This window comes from Panthera onca, chromosome A3, assembly GCF_046562875.1.
Source record: "Panthera onca isolate mPanOnc1 chromosome A3, mPanOnc1 haplotype 2, whole genome shotgun sequence".
In the NCBI taxonomy this organism is placed as follows: Eukaryota; Metazoa; Chordata; class Mammalia; order Carnivora; family Felidae; genus Panthera; species Panthera onca.
In genome coordinates, this window is record NC_138341.1 from 125,297,151 (window position 1) to 125,316,988 (window position 19,838).

General features: G+C 54.5%; 1 protein-coding gene across 4 annotated transcripts in view; it reads left to right on the top strand.

Annotated features, from left to right (window-relative positions):
• SLC12A5 (solute carrier family 12 member 5) overlaps nucleotides 1-17,407 on the top strand; it is a 35,509-nt gene extending 18,102 nt beyond the window's left edge. For 3 of the 4 annotated variants that reach the window (XM_060619570.3, XM_060619582.3, XM_060619590.3), the window contains 19 exons: nucleotides 344-555; nucleotides 2,177-2,347; nucleotides 2,642-2,740; nucleotides 2,882-2,939; nucleotides 4,799-4,973; nucleotides 5,585-5,703; nucleotides 6,013-6,111; nucleotides 7,050-7,169; nucleotides 7,432-7,536; nucleotides 8,681-8,849; nucleotides 10,676-10,871; nucleotides 11,739-11,908; nucleotides 12,335-12,466; nucleotides 13,387-13,494; nucleotides 14,610-14,732; nucleotides 14,831-15,030; nucleotides 15,372-15,386; nucleotides 15,628-15,761; nucleotides 15,972-17,407. In XM_060619570.3, coding sequence (XP_060475553.1) covers nucleotides 344-555; nucleotides 2,177-2,347; nucleotides 2,642-2,740; nucleotides 2,882-2,939; nucleotides 4,799-4,973; nucleotides 5,585-5,703; nucleotides 6,013-6,111; nucleotides 7,050-7,169; nucleotides 7,432-7,536; nucleotides 8,681-8,849; nucleotides 10,676-10,871; nucleotides 11,739-11,908; nucleotides 12,335-12,466; nucleotides 13,387-13,494; nucleotides 14,610-14,732; nucleotides 14,831-15,030; nucleotides 15,372-15,386; nucleotides 15,628-15,761; nucleotides 15,972-16,063 — 2,497 coding nt within the window. In that variant the 3' untranslated portion in view covers nucleotides 16,064-17,407. The remainder of the gene's footprint in view (nucleotides 1-343; nucleotides 556-2,176; nucleotides 2,348-2,641; nucleotides 2,741-2,881; nucleotides 2,940-4,798; nucleotides 4,974-5,584; nucleotides 5,704-6,012; nucleotides 6,112-7,049; nucleotides 7,170-7,431; nucleotides 7,537-8,680; nucleotides 8,850-10,675; nucleotides 10,872-11,738; nucleotides 11,909-12,334; nucleotides 12,467-13,386; nucleotides 13,495-14,609; nucleotides 14,733-14,830; nucleotides 15,031-15,371; nucleotides 15,387-15,627; nucleotides 15,762-15,971) is intronic. The other variant, XM_060619575.3, reaches the window with a different exon arrangement.
• Nucleotides 17,408-19,838: the final 2,431 nt, after the last annotated feature.

Below are 19,838 nucleotides of genomic sequence, written 5' to 3' on the forward strand. Positions count from 1 at the left end.
AGAGGGTCTAGAGTCTCAAATCTTTGTGGGTCCTGCCTCTTTCTTGAGGACAGATTCCCTTAAATCCCACCGCCCAGGACTGCACACAGAGACTGCTGTCCATGGTTCTGAAACATAGCATTGTACTAAAGTCGTGGTTCTTTGCTGTGGCCGCATATTAAAATCACTTGGGGGAGCTTTGAAAAAAAAAACACCGATTCTGGGCTCCATCCCAATTAAATCAGGATCTCTGGATACGGGGCCCTGAGATCTGTGTTTTTTAGAGCTCCCCTGGTGGTTCTATTGTGAAGCCAAGGCAAGGTTATGTCCCTCCCCCATCTTCCTCCCTTGTTGCTCTCCCTAGGATCTGCCTCCTGGGGAACCGCACACTATCTCGCCATGGCTTTGATGTCTGTGCCAAGCTGGCTTGGGAAGGAAATGAGACGGTGACCACACGGCTCTGGGGCCTTTTCTGTTCCTCCCGTTTCCTCAACGCCACCTGCGATGAGTACTTCACCCGAAACAATGTCACGGAGATCCAGGGCATCCCTGGCGCTGCCAGTGGCCTCATCAAAGGTCTGGGGGGAGGGAAGAAGGCTGGTGTCCAGGGAACACTACAGGGATTGTGGGTTAAACAGTCAGGATTAAGGAACTCTACTTGGGATTCACTTAAACTCAATCAGTTTTAATTGAGCACCTACTCTGGGCCATCTTTCCTTGGCTTCTTGGAGGAGTAGAGATGAAAGGGAGCCTTCAATATCTTACTACCTAGTAGGAAAGAAAGTCATCAGTTTAAACAAGTATTCACCACTAATTATCTCCGTGGTGTCTAGCACTGTGCTAAGCACCCGGAACATGATATAAATAAGTCACAGTCCTTGGCTCCAAGGAGTCCAATGGTGGACACAGATGTATAAGCAAATAAATTACAATATGAGTTGATGTGCCTTCAATGAACAGAGACCTCTCGGGGGAGGGAGTGGTCATGTGTATAAAGGGGCAAGACCAGGCTTCCCAGACTCATCTGAGGAGGGTTTTGAAGGAAAAATAAGAGATTTTGAGTTATACTAGGGGGATAAAGGAATTAAGGCAGAAGAACAGCTTGCCTGAAAGCATGCAGACAGAGAAGAGCATATTGTGTCCTTCCAACCACAGATAATTTGGTATGACTGGGGCATAAAGTACAAAGGAAGGAGGGGCAAGAAATGATGTTGGAGAGGGTGGCATAAGCCAGATTGTGGCAGGCCTTGGAAGCCATATTGGAATGTTTGAACCATGTCCTGAGGGCAATGGGGGCCATGAAAGGGTTTCAAATAAGGGATGGACATGGTCAGTGTTATTTCTAAAGGTTCTTTTTGGCTGTTAATATGGATAAGGTAAAGGGAGAGAGAACAGGGAGTCCAGGAGGAGGCTGATGCTGAGTTCAGGTGACAGATGATAGTTTTCTGATCAAGAGTAATCAAGTGATGTCCATGGGAGTGGAGTGGAGCAGTGGTTCTCCCCCAGGGCTGTTTTGCCCCCCAGGAGGCATATAGCAATGTCTGGAGACATTTTTGGCCATCGCAACTAGATGGTTGTTACTGACATCTAATGCATAGAAACCAGTATTTTGCTAAACATTCTACAGTGCTGTAGGACAGCCCTCCACAACAAAGAATTATCTGGCCCCAAATGTCAATAAGGCTGAAGTGAGGAAATCCTGAAAAGGAGAGGAGGGGCATATTTGAGAAATATTTAGAAGGGATAATAGACAGAAATTGGAGATGGTTTTGAAACAGATATGGGGAAGGGGAACAGTTGAGGGCAATGTAAAGCTGTCTGAATTAATGATGGTGCCATTTACTTAGATAAGGGATACGAAAAAGGAGCTGGTTGTGAGGTGGCTGGCCAGTGAGACCAGTTTGGGACATATTGAATCAGTCTGAGACAGGTCTTTCTGTGTCTTTTTACCCTACCAGACTGGACTATTTGAGGGCAAGGACTAGATGTGATTCATGTGCAAAGCCTCTGCACATGGCCTGGCCCAAAGCAGGAGCTTAGGGAATGTCAGTGGAAATAAAATAGAGCCAAGGCCTTGAGGGAGTGAGAAGTGGTTGACCTTGACCCTTCTTTTTCTGCCCACCCCACCTCCTGGCCCTGGAGCTCTGGTACCCTGACTTCTGGTTTTCCTCCTAAGCATCATATCTCCTCCCCACAGAGAACCTCTGGAGCTCCTACCTGACCAAGGGGGTGATTGTGGAGAGACGTGGGATGCCCTCGGTGGGCCTGGCAGATGGCACCCCTGTCGACATGGACCATCCTTATGTCTTCAGCGACATGACCTCCTACTTCACCCTGCTGGTTGGCATCTACTTCCCCTCAGTCACAGGTGAAGGGGAGCTCAGAGAGGGAGGACTCTGCCTGAGAGTGATGGGTGGAGAGAGTCAATGATGATGTGGGGAATTTCTTAGTCCAGCAATCTCATCACATAGGCAGGAGCCAAAATCCAGTTCCCATTGCACAGATGAGGGAATTAAGGCCAGGAGAAGCCATGCCCAAGTTCTCACACCAGTCGGTATGCCAGGACTAGATCCCAGACTTCCTGGCTCCGAGGCTGGTGTCCTTTCTTCTTGTTCTGTCTTGTCTCCTGTGGCCCCTGTACTAGCTGCTCCTCTATTCACAGGGATCATGGCTGGTTCTAACCGTTCTGGAGACCTACGGGATGCCCAGAAGTCAATTCCCACTGGCACCATCCTGGCCATTGCCACCACCTCTGCTGTCTGTATCCTGCATTGCTGGGCTGGGACCACCGTGGATAGGGAGGGCTGGGAGGAGGGCAGCTGAAGCTGCTGCCTCACCCAGCTGGCCTGGGAGCAGAAAGGGGAATGTCATCCTGGGGATTCTCCTTCATCCTCTGCTACAGACATCAGTTCTGTTGTTCTGTTTGGGGCCTGCATTGAGGGGGTCGTCCTGCGGGACAAGTAAGTAAGGGAATTGGGGCTGATCCTGTTCTGGGTAGTGGGTGTATGGGGCCAGGTTTTGGGAAACAGACCCCGCAGCGAGTGTTGAGTCTGTGCAAGGGGACTTGTGGGAGGGAGATCACAGGCGATTGCTTGCAAGCTCACCTTCTTATATTTTATCTTTCTCCTGTCACTCCAGCTCAAGAAACTTGGATGGTGTCTCATTGTTTTTAGAATAATGCTACTTCCCTTTTTTTTTTTGCTTTAAAATCTATTAACCCATTTAACATTTCTTAGATATCTATATGTTGGTCGCTGTCCAGTGTTCTAGGAGAGAATAAAAATAAATAACACATGCTTTTTGTCCTGAAGGAGCTCTTTGGGGGCTGATAACCACGCTCAACAACAGACTTGAAATGTAGAGCAGTAGGAGTGGGCCCTGGTAATGCACAGGAGGCCGAAATCCAGTCTTCAGAGGGTTGGGGAAGAGGAGGTGATGCTGGAAGTGCCTTACACACATTTTCCCACTTATCTTTCTCACTTTAAATGTTGAGTAGAGATCAGTTAGGTAACTAGGAGTGGGAAGGGCATTCTAAGTGGTGGGAACAGCATGAACAAAGGTGGAGGAGAGAAACAGTAGTGTGTGCGTGTGTGTGTGTGTGTGTGTGCGTGCACACACACATAGGTGCCTATAGCTGTAAGAAATTCAAGCTTCTGGAGCCTACACATTTGAAGGGTATGGGCACGCACCACTAGGAGGGTAAAGTAGGAGGTCTTGTCATGGAAGTCAGTTTCCATGGCTCCATCCTGGCTTCTGTAAGGTGGGGAATGGGGACATGCGTCTGGAGCCAGTCCTGGAAGCCTAGTTTTTGGTACCAGGAAATTAGAGCTTTATTTTATTTAAAAAAAAAAATAGAGGAAACCCTGAAGGGTTTTAAGCAGGGGAGTGACCTGGCCAAGCGGACAATTTGCATATATTACACTTATTAGCTTTTAGGGGAACTTAATCTCCACTTATTTCATTTAATCAGAGACACCCCCCCCCCTTGGGGCGCCTGTGTGGTTTAGTTGGTTGAGCATCTGACTTCGGCTCAGGTCATGTTCTCACAGTTTGTGGGTTCGAGCCCCACGTTGGGCTCTGTGCTGACAGCTCAGAGCCTGGAGCCTGCTTCGGATTCTGTGTCTCCCTGTCTCTCCCTTTGCCCCTCCCCTCCTCAAAAAATAAATCAACATTAAACAAATTAATCAGAGGCCTCCCACAGAACTGCAAGGGATTCAGCAGGCCATCCGGTAAAACCCTTCATCTGATTTTGGAGTCCTTCAGCAACAGCCCATTTGAGCACACCTCTGCTTGCACACTCCAGCCACAGGGCTCTCTCTACCTACTGAGGCAGCATCATTCAATTTAAGATAGTGTCACTGTTAGAAAATGCTTTTCTATGCTTCTCACATTAGATATCATTACCATAAATGAGGCCAGAACCCCATTTTTCAGATGGAGACACAGGTTCTAATAAGCCAAGAGATTTTTTTCCAGCTTAACATATTACAATATTGACCATTTACTAGAATCACTATTAGTGTCTTGTTCCAGGCATAGTGCAAAGCATTTTACCTGTGTTGGTTCCTTTTATCTTGTCACCAATCATACGAGATAGGTTTATAATGATTCTCATTTTATAGCTGAGGCAACTTACCCAAGGTCACACAGACAGAAATGCCCAGGACATTAGGAGCTTTGTCTCCCCCCTTGCTCCTAGAGAGCCTAGTCCTGTGATGGGTGTACAACTGGTCCTGGGGTTGGTGTGGGAGACACGCCCTGGAGATCCAGGTGGCATTGCTCACCCAGCATCTCCTGTCCCCTTGCTGCTTCATTCCAGGTTTGGCGAAGCCGTGAATGGCAACCTGGTGGTGGGAACACTGGCCTGGCCATCCCCTTGGGTCATTGTCATCGGATCCTTCTTCTCCACCTGTGGGGCTGGGCTTCAGAGCCTCACGGGGGCCCCACGCCTGCTGCAGGCCATCTCCCGGGACGGCATAGTGCCCTTCCTGCAGGTCAGTGAGGGGTGGAGTGTGGGAAGAAAAGCCCATCCGTTATACCGGTCAGCCAAGCCACTGCCCGGAGAGGCCACCGGGTGAGCCAAGGCCCCCTAGGGCCCTGCTGCTCTGCACTACCAATAAGAAGAATGGGTGTGCCTTATTTGGGATTTGGCCCATGGTCAGTGCTATCTCTTTGGGCAGAGTTGTCTGCTCTTAGGGGAGAAACCATTAGCCCTCCTTTGGCTGAGTGATCAGGCAGGGAGGTAGCCAAAGGGTAAGTGTGGCTCTCTCCATGGTGCTTAAAAAAAAAAAAAAAAGATTTATGGAGCACACAGTCATGGCCACTTGCTGGTCCCTGTAGCTCCTCTCCATCTGTCCTACAGGTCCTTCTCTTCCCCTTAAGGGGTCATTTGAACTTCATTAACTGAAGTACCAATGTCAGAGTGGGAGAGACATAGCCAAAGACTGGCATCCCCTTGGGTAAGGGTGAGGAATACAGCATCCTCTCCCTACTTCCTCACTGGTTAGGGGATTCCTGCCTCCATTGCACTGGTCCCCAAGACTGGACAAGAGAGACAAGAAGTGTCTAAGATCTCAGACCTTTATGATGGTTGCTCTGTCCCCAGGTCTTTGGCCACGGCAAAGCCAACGGAGAGCCAACATGGGCCTTGCTCCTGACGGCCTGCATCTGTGAGATTGGCATCCTCATTGCATCCCTCGACGAAGTTGCCCCCATCCTCTCTATGTGCGTGCTGGCCTCTTGCCCTCCCCATCAGCTCTGGGGGGGGGGTCTCTCTACCTGGATCCTCAGTTGTGACCCTGGATAGCCCACCCAATAGTGTAACAACCTGTCTTTTGTTATATGAAGATTCACTCCCACACACATCAGGGTGTGCTGAAAGGGGATCTGGCCCTTGAATCCCATTCCAGAATGTGATCTGGCCACCTCCTCAGTTTCTTATCCTCTTTCCCCCCCTTTCTTTCCCTATGTTTCTCTTTCTGTTTCTGCCTCCCTTTGCATCTCTGCCTCTCCTGGGGCCTTTCTGTGTTCTAGGTTCTTCCTGATGTGCTACATGTTTGTGAACCTGGCCTGTGCCGTACAGACACTGCTGAGGACCCCCAACTGGAGGCCACGCTTTCGATATTACCACTGGTGGGTGCCCTGTGCCCTTCCCTGCCTAACAGAACACTCTCCTATCTCCACCCCCACCCCACTTCACCCTAGCCCATCCCCTAGGTCTAGGGGTCCCAAAATTTAAAAAAAGGAGTCCATTTCTCCAGCTTTTGTAGCCCAAGTAGCATGAAAAAGGTTCTGGAGAACCTTATAACCACAAATAATAATATAACACAGTCGTGAACAGTCTCGGCTATAGTCCCTCCCTCCCCACAATGCCCAACGTCTTTCAGTCTAGAAGAGGAAACCTCAGTGTCCTCAGCTGTGAGATGGGGATGACAACTGCACTGACCTCAGGGGCCCTCGTGAGTGTTACAGGGTTTAGTGCATGGAAGATTCTTATTATGTGGAGCCTGGGGCTCTTCTGATCATTTTACTTTATGGTCCTTCATCCTCACAATAGGCCTGTGGGGCAGACAGGGCAGGAATGACCATGCTTGGTCTACGGAGAGGGAACAGGCTCAAACAGGGGTAGGGAGTAGCCCAAGGTTACTCAGAAAGTCTCCGACAGACCTGGACTTGAACCCAGCTGCCTGACTCCCATCTCAGTGCTCCTGCTTTGCCAGTTACCTCCTCCTGGGGACACACTCTTCCCAGGAGATCTTGCCTACAACTCTCTCCAGACACCTGTGCCTCAGAAACCATTTGGCAGGGTGGTGCGGCAGGGTCTAAGGCACTGGGACAAGGCAGTGTGTTCTCAGGAGTGGGGGGGGGGGTGTCATGGAGTGGTGCTGTCTGTGGCTGCTCATTCACCCAGAAGCTCCCAGATTCCCATGGTGCTCTTGGAGATGATGGTGTGAGTTCCCCCAGACCTGAGCTGCCCTAGACCTCCCAGTTCTTGCCTTGTTGTCTGAGCCCCGGGAACCAGTGACAGTCCTGCTGGGACTCAGAGGCTGGGTCTTCCTCCCATTGTTCAGGACACTCTCCTTCCTGGGCATGAGCCTCTGCCTGGCCCTCATGTTTATCTGCTCCTGGTATTACGCCCTGGTGGCCATGCTCATTGCTGGGCTCATCTACAAATATATCGAGTACCGCGGGTAAGTGTGGGGAAGTGGGGAGGGCCGGAAGGGGGTAGGGATGGGGTAAGAGTGGGGAGAGGCTGGGGATGGAGGGGAGGGGGAAGGGTGATGGGGGTGGGATTGGGAGATAGAGGACAGGAGTTGAGGGAGGGGCTGAAGCTTCGAGAAAAGGAGGTGGCAGAATGGCTGCACATTGTCTGCTGGGGCAGCCACTTCTGTGTGCGTGGTTCTTCCTGACACCCCTGGCTTTCTACTCTGGTTGATCCCCTTGGGTCCCCAGGGCAGAGAAAGAGTGGGGTGATGGGATCCGAGGCCTGTCCCTCAGCGCTGCACGCTACGCCCTCTTACGCCTGGAGGAAGGGCCCCCACATACCAAGAACTGGAGGTAAGTGGCCAGGTGCACGTGGGAGGGCCCAGAGGAAGGACAGGAAGGGAGCAGGGCCTGACTCTCCCTCACCTGTTTTGTTTGCTGGGTGGTGTTCCCGCCACGATGGTGTGTCCTTAATGTCTCCTCCTCTGCTCAGCCTAGTCTGAACCTTTCCCACCTGCGGTACCTGGGGTCAGGCTGAGGTACCATCCATTGATCCCCCCATTCACCTATCATGTGTTTAAAAACATGTGTGAATGCATGATCTGTGCCGGGCCCCTTTCCAGTCTCTGGGGACCTAGTGAGTGAATAGTTCCACGGAGCAGGCACACACGGAGACAGATAAATGTAATATCGTGTAGCATTTGCTCTGGGAAAGGTGGACCCATTCACTGTGAGAGTTATAGGGGGCTTCTAGAAATTTCTAGATTAAGAACGATCCCTCCACTTTATTCGTGTGAACATCGGGGACCAGAGAAGGTCTCAGAGGCCACGGAAGGCAGAACCGGAAGCAGAATCTTTACCTCCACCTCTCAGCCCCGCCTGCTTTCTAGCTGATTGCTCTGCAAGCCCAGCCCTCGCTCATCTCCCTCAGGTCACTTTGCCGAGAGGAAGGCCTGAACTCTGAGCTCTGACTAGGACACTGTTGGCTTGCACTTGCTGATGTCTACTAAACTGGGTCTTCCAGAGACCCGGGCTTTGCATTGTTTGTGAATTCTTAAATGCTTGGCACAGGGTCTAGCCCAGAGTGCTCAGAGAATGCTCTTAAACTGATGGTTGGTTGGATGGATGGGATGGCCAAATGAAAAAGGAAGTGAATGGATAAACAGATGAGTAGATGGCTAAGTGTACATATGTATGGGAGGGTGATTGGTGAATAGATGAACGTGTGAATGGTTGGTGGCAGGTGGATGTTAGATAACTAGGTGAATAATGCATATGTAGGTAAGTTAATATGGATGTGAGTGGGTGGCGGAAGGATAAAATGGATGGGTGGGTGACTGGGTGGATGGATGAGTGAGGTGGACAGCGAGATGGGTAAGTGGGTGGGGGTATAGAGGATGGATGGCTAGTAAGCTCACCAGTGTTTTGGTGTGTGGGGGCGTGGCGTATGGTGGGTAGAAGTTGGGTGGGTGTTGAATGGACCTTGAATCCTTTTCAGGCCACAGCTGCTGGTGCTGGTGCGCGTGGACCAAGACCAGAATGTGGTACATCCACAGCTGCTCTCACTGACCTCCCAGCTCAAGGCAGGGAAGGGCCTGACCATTGTGGGCTCTGTCCTTGAGGGCACCTTTCTGGACAACCATCCCCAGGCCCAGCGGGCAGAGGAGGTGAGAGGAGTCCCTGGTGGGAAGGGGGCAAGGACAAGTCCCTTGACTTGACCCTTTACACTTTGCCTTCTTACCTCCTTTGGGGTCAAAGGTGGCTCATGCTTTTCTTTCTTCTTTCTTAGAAGAGGAATCTAAGGACTCAGCGAGTGAGTTCCTTAGAATCCAATTGTCGGAACCAAAGACCATCAGAGCCAAAAGGGCCCCATTTTATGGATAGGGAGACTGAGGCTTAGAGAAGTCAGGTCATTTGTCTAAGGACAGAAAACAGACTCAACTTAGGACTGCTTGACTCCTACTCCAGGCTTCTCCCTGCCAACGTATAAATCTTTCAAAGTGTTTTCACATCTATGATTCTTTCGACCCTCACGCCGCGTGAAGTTGGCAGTGTGAGTATCCACATTTAGTACAAGGGGAAACAGGCCCAGAGAGGGAAGACAGCTTGCTGAAAGTCACAGAGCTGGCTGGGAGCATAGTCAGAATTTGAGCCTGCGTCCCTGGCTCTGGGTCACCTGCTTCTAAGAGCACCGGTCTGTACTCTTAGTGTACAGGGCCAGCGTGGGCAGGGGCGGCTGGCTTCTGTGTTATGGGGCACTAACACGTGTCTGGAACCTGGTGGGTAGCTGAGCAGGTGGGTTCTGTCTTCGATCCAGGCTTCTCTCCCCTTGGGGCTGTGACTAGTTGTGGAGAAAGGAAAGGGGGCCGGAGGGGGGAGAGGAGAGATGGGGAGGAGTACCCCTAATGGCTTGTGACAGTTGCTGTTTCTGCCTCACTGGGCCGTTCACACCAATCTGTCAGGGCCCAGGGCTGGAGGCCTCCACTGGTCAACTTCCTTCAATATGGAGTGGGTGAGAAGGTGCTGCGAACCAGACAGAGGGCTGGGCCTGGGGAGATGGGGGGTGGATAAGACCAGATCCCAGGCCTCAAGGTGCTCACAGGCTAGTGGGAAGATAGAACGTACCCAGAAGGCTCTCAAGCCTTCCTGCTGTTGGTAGATGCTTCACTAGGGTTCATATCATCAGAATAATAGAATGTGTTGCGTGCTTCCAATCTGTCAAGCAGCATGCTGCCTTACCCACATCATGTCCTGTAATTCTGCCTGTTCTTCAATGAGGTAGCTGCCATCCCCATTTGACGGATGGGCAAACTGAGGCTCACAGAGGTTAAGCGATTTGCCTGAGGTCACACAGCCAGGAGGTGCCCGAGGTAGGCGTTGAAGCCCTCTCTGCTTGACATCAGGGTAGGGGTTTAGAGCGTGGGGGATGGTGTCAGAGCCCTGGAGTTGAACCCCTACAATAACATACCCATTAGCTGGGTGGCCTTAAGGAAGACTTAATTTCTCTGAACCTCAATTGCCTCATCTATAACATAAGACTAATAAGAATCCTACCTTCATAGTGCAGGTTGAGTGTGCATTGAAAATGCTCATCATTATGCTAACTTTTAAAAGTTGTTAAAAACAAATTGTCGGGGCACGCACAGCAGCCCAGTTCCGTTCTGGTCTGGGTGGGGGGTGGTTTCTGAGAAGGTGACATTTGAGTTGGGCCAGCAGGGTGTGATCTGCAATGGGGGGAGGGTCCCGGTGGGGGTGGAGGGCTTGCCAGCAAAGGCAGGGTGCGGGAAGTGTGGGCTAAGGTCACGGACGGCTTCCCCGGATCCACAAGGAATGGGGCTAATAGGTGATGGGGAGCCATGCGCGATTCTGGTGCCAGAGACTGACGTGATCGGAGCTGAGCTTCGAGAAGATGGGGACAGTGAAGGGGAGAGACAGCCGGAATGGAGGCCTGAGGCTCGTCCTTGTCTGACACGCCCCTCCCCCCATCTCCCAGTCCATCCGGCGCCTGATGGAGGCAGAGAAAGTGAAAGGCTTCTGCCAGGTAGTGATTTCCTCCAACCTGCGTGACGGCGTGTCGCATCTGATCCAGTCCGGGGGCCTCGGGGGGCTGCAGCACAACACCGTGCTGGTTGGCTGGCCCCGCAACTGGCGGCAGAAGGAAGATCATCAGACATGGAGGAACTTCATTGGTAACACTGGGTGGGCCGGGGACGGCGGTGGGCGGTGGGCTCTCCCTCTTGGGCCCGGGGGCTCTTTCCCGGGTGTCGCACATGCGGGGGTCGGTGCTCAGAGCTGGCCATGTGCCAGGCGCTGAGGACTCAGGTGTGAGGGAGATAGTCTTGGGCCCTGCAGAGCTGACTCAGCCCCGAGAGAGAGAGTCAGTGGAAGGCAGCGGAAAGAGCTACAGCTGCGAAGTCAGAGAGGCCTGGGTCTCAATCTCACCTCTGGCCCTTCCTAGCTGTGTGATCGTTCACAAGTGACTCACCCTCTCTGAGCACTAGACGCCTTGGTAGTAATATAATATCGGACATGTATAGACTGTGTTCTGTGTGCCAGACAAGTTGAGCCTCTCTCTAAGCCTCTTATCCTCTCAGCGGTCCCGTGTGGGCTGGCGAGGCAGTGTCATCTCCCCTTTACTGGTGTGAAACGGAGGCCCAGGCCCGGAGAGACGGAGGAATTTGCTCCAGATCACACAGCTGGGCGCCTAGAGGCTGCCCTGTTGACTCCAGGCTATTCTGGCTCCTTTCCGGGTGGATCATAAAGGCAGTTGAGAGGATAAACCAGGCCGTGCACGGAAGAGCTCCTGATAGGAAGGGGAGGTGGTCTCATTGCCACTTGACAGGTGGGGAAACTGAGGCCCAGCAAGGTCGAGAGGCTTTCCCCAATCCAAACAACAATTCAGTGATGAGACCTACGTAGATGCTGGTTTTCTGACTACTCAGGCCAAGGCCGGGGCCGGGTGGGGTGGGGTGGGGTGCTGGGTGCCAGGAGCCTTGGTGCAGGAAGGGACCGGGGTCGCTCTTCTCCCCTCTGGCCCTCTCCTTGGCCTTCCCCAGAGCTGGTCCGGGAAACCACAGCTGGTCACCTGGCCCTACTGGTCACCAAGAACGTTTCCATGTTCCCTGGGAACCCCGAGCGCTTCTCCGAGGGCAGCATCGACGTCTGGTGGATTGTGCACGACGGCGGCATGCTCATGTTGCTGCCTTTCCTGCTGCGACACCACAAGGTGAGCGAGCGTGGCTCTGCGTGGCTCGTGGGCTCTGGCCAGGGCCAGCCTCCACGTGAGCCCCTCCCCGGGAGCTCCTGGAAGAGGGGGGCTGATCGCCTCCCTTCCCCTGAGATGTTAGGACCTGAGTGTGTCTCCTCTGGCGGGTGTCCTTGCCTTGTAAAGGAGAGCGCTGCTTCACCCTTGCAAGCGATACTTTAATGGGGACTCTTACCTAAGCGGGGGAGGGGGGTGGTTTGTCGGGAGTGGCCTCCAAGGTAGAGGATTTTGGGTCTGCGTGTGTGTGTGTGTGTGTGTGTGTGTGTGTGGCGGGGGCGGGGGAAGGTGGGTGGGAAGGGTGAGGGACAGGGTCCTCTCTAGGTTCTGACCTTGAATTTTCTCACTGCGTCTGGGCTGGGCTTTTCTGGGTCCCCTTCACCCCTCCAGGTCTGGCGGAAGTGCAAGATGCGCATCTTCACCGTGGCCCAGATGGACGACAACAGCATCCAGATGAAGAAGGACCTGACCACCTTTCTGTACCATTTACGTATCACCGCGGAGGTCGAGGTCGTGGAGATGGTGAGTCCCTACCAGCCACCCCTGAAGTTCTGGAGTCCTAGCCGGCCCTCTTTCCTCTTGGCCCTAGCACCAAATAGGGCAACCCCCAAATCGATCAGCTTATGATGCTGGATCCCTTCCCCATCTTACCTACCTCTTAGCCTCTCTTCGAGTAACCCAAGAGTCTGCCCATGTATCCATCCATCCGTCCCTCTCTTCTTTACAAGAATAGCCAAGTCATTATATGTAAGGTACTGTCTTACGCCACATTATATATATATGTGTGTGTATATATATATATATATATATATATTCTTACAACAACCAGTGAAACAGATACAATTATCAGCATTTTCATTTTACAGATTAGGAAGTTGAAGCACGGAAAGGTTAAGTAATTTGCTCAACAGGACAACCAAATGGCAGAGCCACGATGCAAACCCTGGCAGGCTGACTTCAGAGTCCAGGCCCCTGGCGATTACACCGCATGGCCTCTCATCCATCCGTCCCCCTCGGTTTATTTACGCATCCACCCATCCCTCTGTGTATTCATTAATGTAGTCATTCACTCAACTACCCATTCATCCATATATGTATTCATTCATCACTTTGTTCCTTTAAAATTTCTTCCCCTTCTCCATTCACCCGGGTAATTAATTAATCTGCTCATTCATTAATTCACCCATTCACACCCTGGTCCTGTGCTGGGCTGAGGAGGGAATGAGCGGCATTGTCTTCAAAGAGCATTGTCCTCTGCTTCGTCCTTGCCTCCCACAGCTATTGGTTAAACTAGGTCATTAGAGAGAGAAGCCCTAGGCTGGCAGAAGGAAGGGGGTCCGCCTCCCTTCCCTTGGCCTTGCACCTGAGCTCATGCTTTCCTCCCTTGCCCCTGTCACTCTACCCTGCCCCCCCGCCACCCCCCCGTCCCTGTCCGCCCACAGCATGAAAGCGATATCTCTGCGTACACCTACGAGAAGACATTGGTGATGGAGCAGCGTTCTCAGATCCTCAAACAGATGCATTTAACCAAGAATGAGCGAGAGCGCGAGGTGAGGTTGCCCTGGCTGGCCTCTGAGAGCCTCAAGCTGCTGCCAGTTCTGGGTCTGCACAGGTTAGGGATGGCCCGGGGCTCACACTCCTGGCCATTGGCACGGCCTTCACCCTAGCGTATTACTCATCACCCTTATTCCCTTCAACCCCACCTCCCTAGCAGCAGGGGTACATTGCACCTACCAAGCCTGCCAGCCAGGATGCAGAGGGCTTTGGCACGGGTGACAGATTTTCCTCTGTATGTGACTTCTGGGGCCCAAGGGAGAATCGTGGAAGCTAAATATGTATGGATGATGATTCCTCATGGGCGTGGGCTCCGAGTGTGGGGGATCATGTGATAGACCCTGCGAGAGTGGGTAACAGATGGTTATTTAGGGATATAGCTGATGGTGGGAGTTGGGGGCATACCTCCTAGGGTACGGTTGATGAGTTCTCAGGGGGTAATGATGATGAGCCCCCCACGGGGTATGGGTGTAAGATCTCCCAGGTGTGAGTAATGTGGACCACTGGCGCCCCGAGTTGGGATGAAAGCCCACCCCTTGGTGAAATGAGTGATGGTAACTGTGGCCGGGGACTGAAGAGCTCTGGGGGGCAGGTGACAGGTTGCCTGTGGAATCGATCCTGTAGGTGAGAGCGACAGACCATGGTTGAGGGGGTCTCCCAGGTGTGGATAATATATTTCTCAGATTTGGTTAATGGATCTTCGGGGGAATGAGTGGTGGGTACCTTTTTGAGCTGGGAAAGGTGAGCACTTCAAGGATGTTGTCCAGGGTGATAGTGAACACTATTAAAAAAAAAAACAAAAAACAATGGCATGTGCACTGACCAGTTGGAACCGACACTGGACCGAGGTGCTAAGATAGAGCCCTGCTGGGCCAAGTGTTAACCCTTTGCTTGCTGGACGGTGGGGAGGTCAGGGGTTCTGCGGATGAGTTGGAGCGGCCAGGCCAGCGGGGCAAAAGCTATTTGGTATGGAAGCCTTGCAATGTTTTAACAGCTGGTACGGCTCCCAGAAGTGTGCCTCGTGGCTGAACATCAGCTCTGGAGGTAGCTGTTTGCAGGGCACGGGTGGTGACTCCTAGCCGAGCTGGCGCTAACCTGTGTCACTCCGTAGATCCAGAGTATCACAGATGAGTCTCGCGGCTCAATCCGGAGAAAGAATCCAGCCAACACTCGGCTCCGCCTCAACGTCCCAGAAGAGACCGCTGGTGACAGTGAGGAGAAGCCAGAAGAGGAGGTGTGCGCCTGGGTGGTTTGGCCCCAGCCGGTGGGAGCCGCGCCTCTGGCCTCGGCCAAGGGAGTCACGTGCTGCCCGCCCCTTCCTTCATCTCCCAGGTGCAGCTCATCCACGACCAGAGCGCTCCCAGCTGCCCCAGCAGCTCTCCGTCCCCGGGGGAGGAGCCTGAGGGGGAGGGCGAGGCCGATCCTGAGAAGGTGCATCTCACCTGGACCAAGGACAAGTCGGTGGCAGAGAAGAATAAGGGCCCCAGTCCCGTCTCCTCGGAGGGCATCAAGGACTTCTTCAGCATGAAGCCGTAGGGGCCTGGGGGCTGCGGGCTGGGGGCTGGGGGCTGGGGTGAGCCTGCAGGGTCTTTGCTCCCCGTGGCAGAGCAGATGAGCAGAGGAGGTCCTGGTGGGAAGACCCCGCCCAGACCTTGTCTGGGCGTCCCCATCCGAGGACCTGGGGTCGGGCCGATGGCCGAGGGTCGGCGCTCCCACGTGCGCCGTGAAGAAGCGAAGGGGGTGTGGCCGGGAGAGCGGGACCCGCGAGCGCTGGGTGGGGGAGGGGGAGGATGGTGGCCCAAGTGCTCAGCCCCTCCTTCTTCTGACCCCTCTCTCGTTCTTCCTCTCTTTGCTTCTCTTGTGTTTCCTGAAGGGAGTGGGAGAATTTGTAAGTGCTTCAGGATTTTTTAATTCTCTCTTCTGGGTTGGCCAGGGTCCCTGCTCTCCTCAGTCTGTCACGAACCCTCAGCGCGGGCCCCTGGCCGTTTGGGGTCTCTTGAATAGCCCAACTTGGAGAGGTCTGGGGTTGACCGGTGCCAGCGGCCCAGTGCGCCTGGGGCTGGAAGGGCACTGGGTCCTGCCCTCCGGCTTCGGGCTCACGCGCCCGCCTCCCCTCCTGCCCCCCCCAGGAACCAGTCCAACGTGCGGCGCATGCACACTGCCGTGCGGCTGAACGAGGTCATCGTGAAGAAATCCCGGGATGCCAAGCTGGTGTTGCTCAACATGCCTGGACCTCCCCGCAACCGCAACGGTGACGAAAATTGTATCCAGGACCTAAAGTGGGGCGTGCGGGAGGGAGGCGGACGTCAGGGGCAACGGGGTCCTCGTCCTGGGAGGGAAGAGCCGAGGCGTTCCCGCGTCAGGAACCTCAGACCGGGAGGCGGGCCCAGGGGTCCCCGGCGCCCGATCGCGACCCTCCCTCCACTCCGTCTTGGCGAAGGGGACGCGGCTTTTCTCCTTGACTGGCGCTCAGACATGGAGTTCCTCGAGGTCCTCACCGAGCACCTGGACCGGGTGATGCTGGTCCGCGGCGGCGGCCGCGAGGTCATCACCATCTACTCCTGAGAGCCAGGACCTGCCACCCGGGCCCGAGCGCGCCCGGCCGGCGGCCCCGGAGCCCTCGCCGCGCCCCCCGCCGCTGTCACCGTTTACATACAGACCCTGTGCCCGCGCCCTGGCCCCTTTCCCCGCTGCCTGAAGCCCGGAGGCCACGCCGCTCGGGGCTGACTCGGAGGGGACCGCCCCGCGCGGAGGCCGGAGCCCGAGCGCCCCGTTGGCTCGTCGCTCTGCGGGCCCGGCCTCGCCCCGCCGGAGGAGACGCTGCAATAAGGCCGGGGAGGCGCGGAGGGCGGAGGCGCGGGGCCGTGAGGAGCGCCCGCGGGCCGCGCGGCCGCGTCCCCTCCCCAGCCCCGCCCGGTCCTCCTCGGCGCCCCGGCGCGGGCCCGGCACCCGGGCGGCCCGAGGGCGCGCGGTGGGGAGGCCGCGCCCGGCCCGACCCGCCGCCCCTCCGCGCGGGGCCGCGCCTATACATAGTGTACAGGAGACATCGCGTGTATTTTTAACGTCCCCATATTTCTGTGACTAGAAGCGCAACGGACTTCTCTGCTCGCCGCCTTCGAGCTCTCCCGCTGGGGGCACGCGCGGCAGGCGGCGGCCTCGGGAGGCTGGGTGTTCCTGGACGTCCGCGAGTTTGGGAGCAAAAGTGCTTTCGGCCCAGGCGGGAGTCGTGGTCCTGGCCCCTCGACACCCCCGCTCCGCTCTCGCCTCCTCGCCCTTCCCGCGCGCCCCAGGCTTCCGACCCTTCCCGCAAGTTCGTTTTGGAGATGGGGTGAGACCAGCGCCCGGCTTTTCCTGGATCCGCCTCCCAGCGGCTGCGGAGACGCGCGCAGCCGCCTCTCGGCTCCCCGCGAGCCGGAGCCAGGACCGGGGAGGGGCTGCTGGGGGCGGGGGTGGTGAGGGGATGGGGGGCGGAGAGACCGAGGAAGCCCCGCCCCCGTGCCTTCATCGGAGAGCGGGCGTCTCTCCTCGTCGGCCGGTCGCCTGCTCCCCCTATCCCATGGCTCCTCGCCAAAGACTGAAACCGGGGAGCTGGAGGGCGTCCCCTCCCCGGAGTTGCGTCCCTGGGACAGGCGAGGGAGGAGGGGAAGCGATTTGGGTTTAGGGGCCAGACCCACCGGGGAGGCCCCAGCTCTGCTCCTGATGTTCCCTCCCCTGTCCCCACCCGGCAGCTGGCAGCTCCGGCCTCGGGGACCCAGCCGCCTTCTCCCGCGTGCCGGGGCCGGGCCTTGCTGCCCAGCAGCGGCCTCTAGCTGCGTCTCCCAGGCACCCGGGCCTGGGGGAGGGCTGGAGTCGCCATGTGCTTTGTTCTAAGCGCCTCTCTGCCCTCCTCCAACCAGGACCCAAAGCCTTTCTTTGGCTTCTCCAACTCCAGTCCTTGGCGCTTCTGCTCCACGCAGCCCGGTCAGAGGCGCCGTCTATCCCTAGAGAAGGCGCATTGGGCGGGCTCCCTTCCCCCAGGGCACGTCACTAAGGGGGACAGGCACTGCATGCTCGTTCCCGCGCCCTCTGGGACCGGGTTCAGTACCTCCAGCTCCAGGTCCCTGACATTTGCACCTAGTTAGACATCCTGCCCACCTCCCGGAGCTGGGGCTACTGAGTACTCCTGACCTCACCACCTCCTTCCCTTTGAGCCCAAGGCGGAGAGCTGGAGCTGTTGCCGTCTATAGACTGGGTCAGGTGTGGCTGGAGGTAGGTCTCAGTATCTGCCTGTTAGGCCAAGGCCCTCTGAGATTTGATAAGGGGGCAAGATGGACTCTCCAGAAGGTTGGAAATATTAAGACACCAGGCCCCCCCACCTGACCCCCCTGCATCTTTCAAAAGACCTTCGAGAACCACAGCTGGGTCTAGCCTTCTGGGGGCCTGAGCATCCCCAGGCTAAGTGGCAGCCTGGGCAGAAGGGGAAGGGGCTGTATCAACACCACCAATTAGGGAACCAAAGTTGCACTATCTGGGCCCAGAATGTCTGGTTGGCAAGAGCAAAGTTTCTGTTGAAGAAGACAAACATCCCATAACAAAACCCAAGTTTTCTGTGCTACATGTGCAATATTTGTTATGAATGTTATCACAGGTCATTCATCAAATTATCTTTATAATCATTGTAGCTAGATGTTTCATGTCCATTCAAGTGACTTTTATTCTAAGTGCAATATTTCAATAGCCTCGTAGTGATAGTGTTGCTTTTGTTTTAGCCGATCTATGTGCAGGGCAATGCAATGAAGTTGAAAACCCTTGTAAATAGGAGAGGTTGCAAACCAAATCAAGATTATTTATTACTATTATTAGGCCTGCCTTTAATTTTCAGTGTGTTTCAGTATTCCGCATTCCGCCTCAGTACTGATCTTGTGTTCTTTGTGCCAACACGGAAAGGAGCGCGTTGGTTCTTTCCTTTCTTGTTGAATGCTCCTCTGCTCCCATTTAATGCTTTACAGCTTTTACTGTATTTTTTAGACTCCCGTCTGCACAAAATGCAATAAAAATAATTTTATTATACCCTTCACAGCCTGAGGTATGCTGTATGGACCCTTGAGGGGGAAGGAGCGGAACTCAAGGTGGCTCTTCGGAAGGGGCCCTGCCTCATCACACCCCGACCCACGGTCCCTGGCTGGGCTGCGCCTCAGGGTCTGGTTGCCGGGGACAACCAGGTCAGGCCCTTGCTTGCTGGTCGACCTCGCCCCCTTCCCCAGGCTCCTGGCCCTTAAATGCTCTTCCAGGCTCCCACTTTCTATGACTCTACGGTTCTGCCAACTGCCCACATAGTGGGTAGAACACAGGGTGGCAGCTGAGGCCAAATCGAAGCAGGAGAGCACCCTGCTCCACTGGCCAGCGGCCAGAAACGGCCTCCTCAGAAACGTCCCTTTCCCAGAGTGAGCGGACAAGCCTGCCGCCACACTGAGAGTCCACCACAAACAAGCACGTTTAACACAGCATCATAATTAGCCAGCAGGCTTTTGCTCTGACCTGATGTTAAAGCTTCTGACCGGGGGAGGTGTGGCAGAAGAGGACTAGGGTTAGAGGAGGTTTTCGGGGCTGACCGCAACCACAGATGAGGACAAGAGGGGGTGGGCGTCATGGCAGACGGAAACCAGTCAATGTTCCGTCAGGGGCCCTCACCTTCTGACTGGGGAGGGAATGCCCCTGCAGTTATTCACACCCCAAAAAGACAACACAGCTTTTACTTTTTCATTTTAATAAAAAGTAATCATCTCATCTTATTAACAACACAGAATTCCAAAGAGGAAAAAAACACTATAGAACACAAACAGGTCAGAACATAAAACGCTGCCATCGGGGACCTTGAGTTTTTGAAAGCATTGTTCGCTCAGCCACTGGCAAGGACTCAGCTGAGGTCCCTGCCCTCCCTCATCCCTGCAGGGGACCCTTGAGACTGTGACCCACAGGGCTCTGATGAGCACCATCCCTAGGGAGAGGGCAGCTTCCTTTGGCTCCATAGAGAGCAGCAGCCAGAAGTCCTCCAATAATTTCACTCTGGCTCAAAAGTTATGAACAACCACCTATATCAAGGACATGCCCAGCTACCAAAAGTCTGACATCAAAATGGTCCCTACCTCCTGCTGCTCAGAAACAGAAGAGTCCAAATGAAAATAAGAGCCTGATTTCTGAGCCAAAAGCTCAAACAATCACTGAAAAAAAAAAAGGGTGTTCCCTGCCAGAGTCTAGAGTTGCTTTCTCAGAACCTCCATGAAACCAGCACTGGAGAGGGAGAAGCTGACAAAAACGTTAAGGGGGTGAGAGTGGTCAGGGCCCAGATTACAGTTCTTGT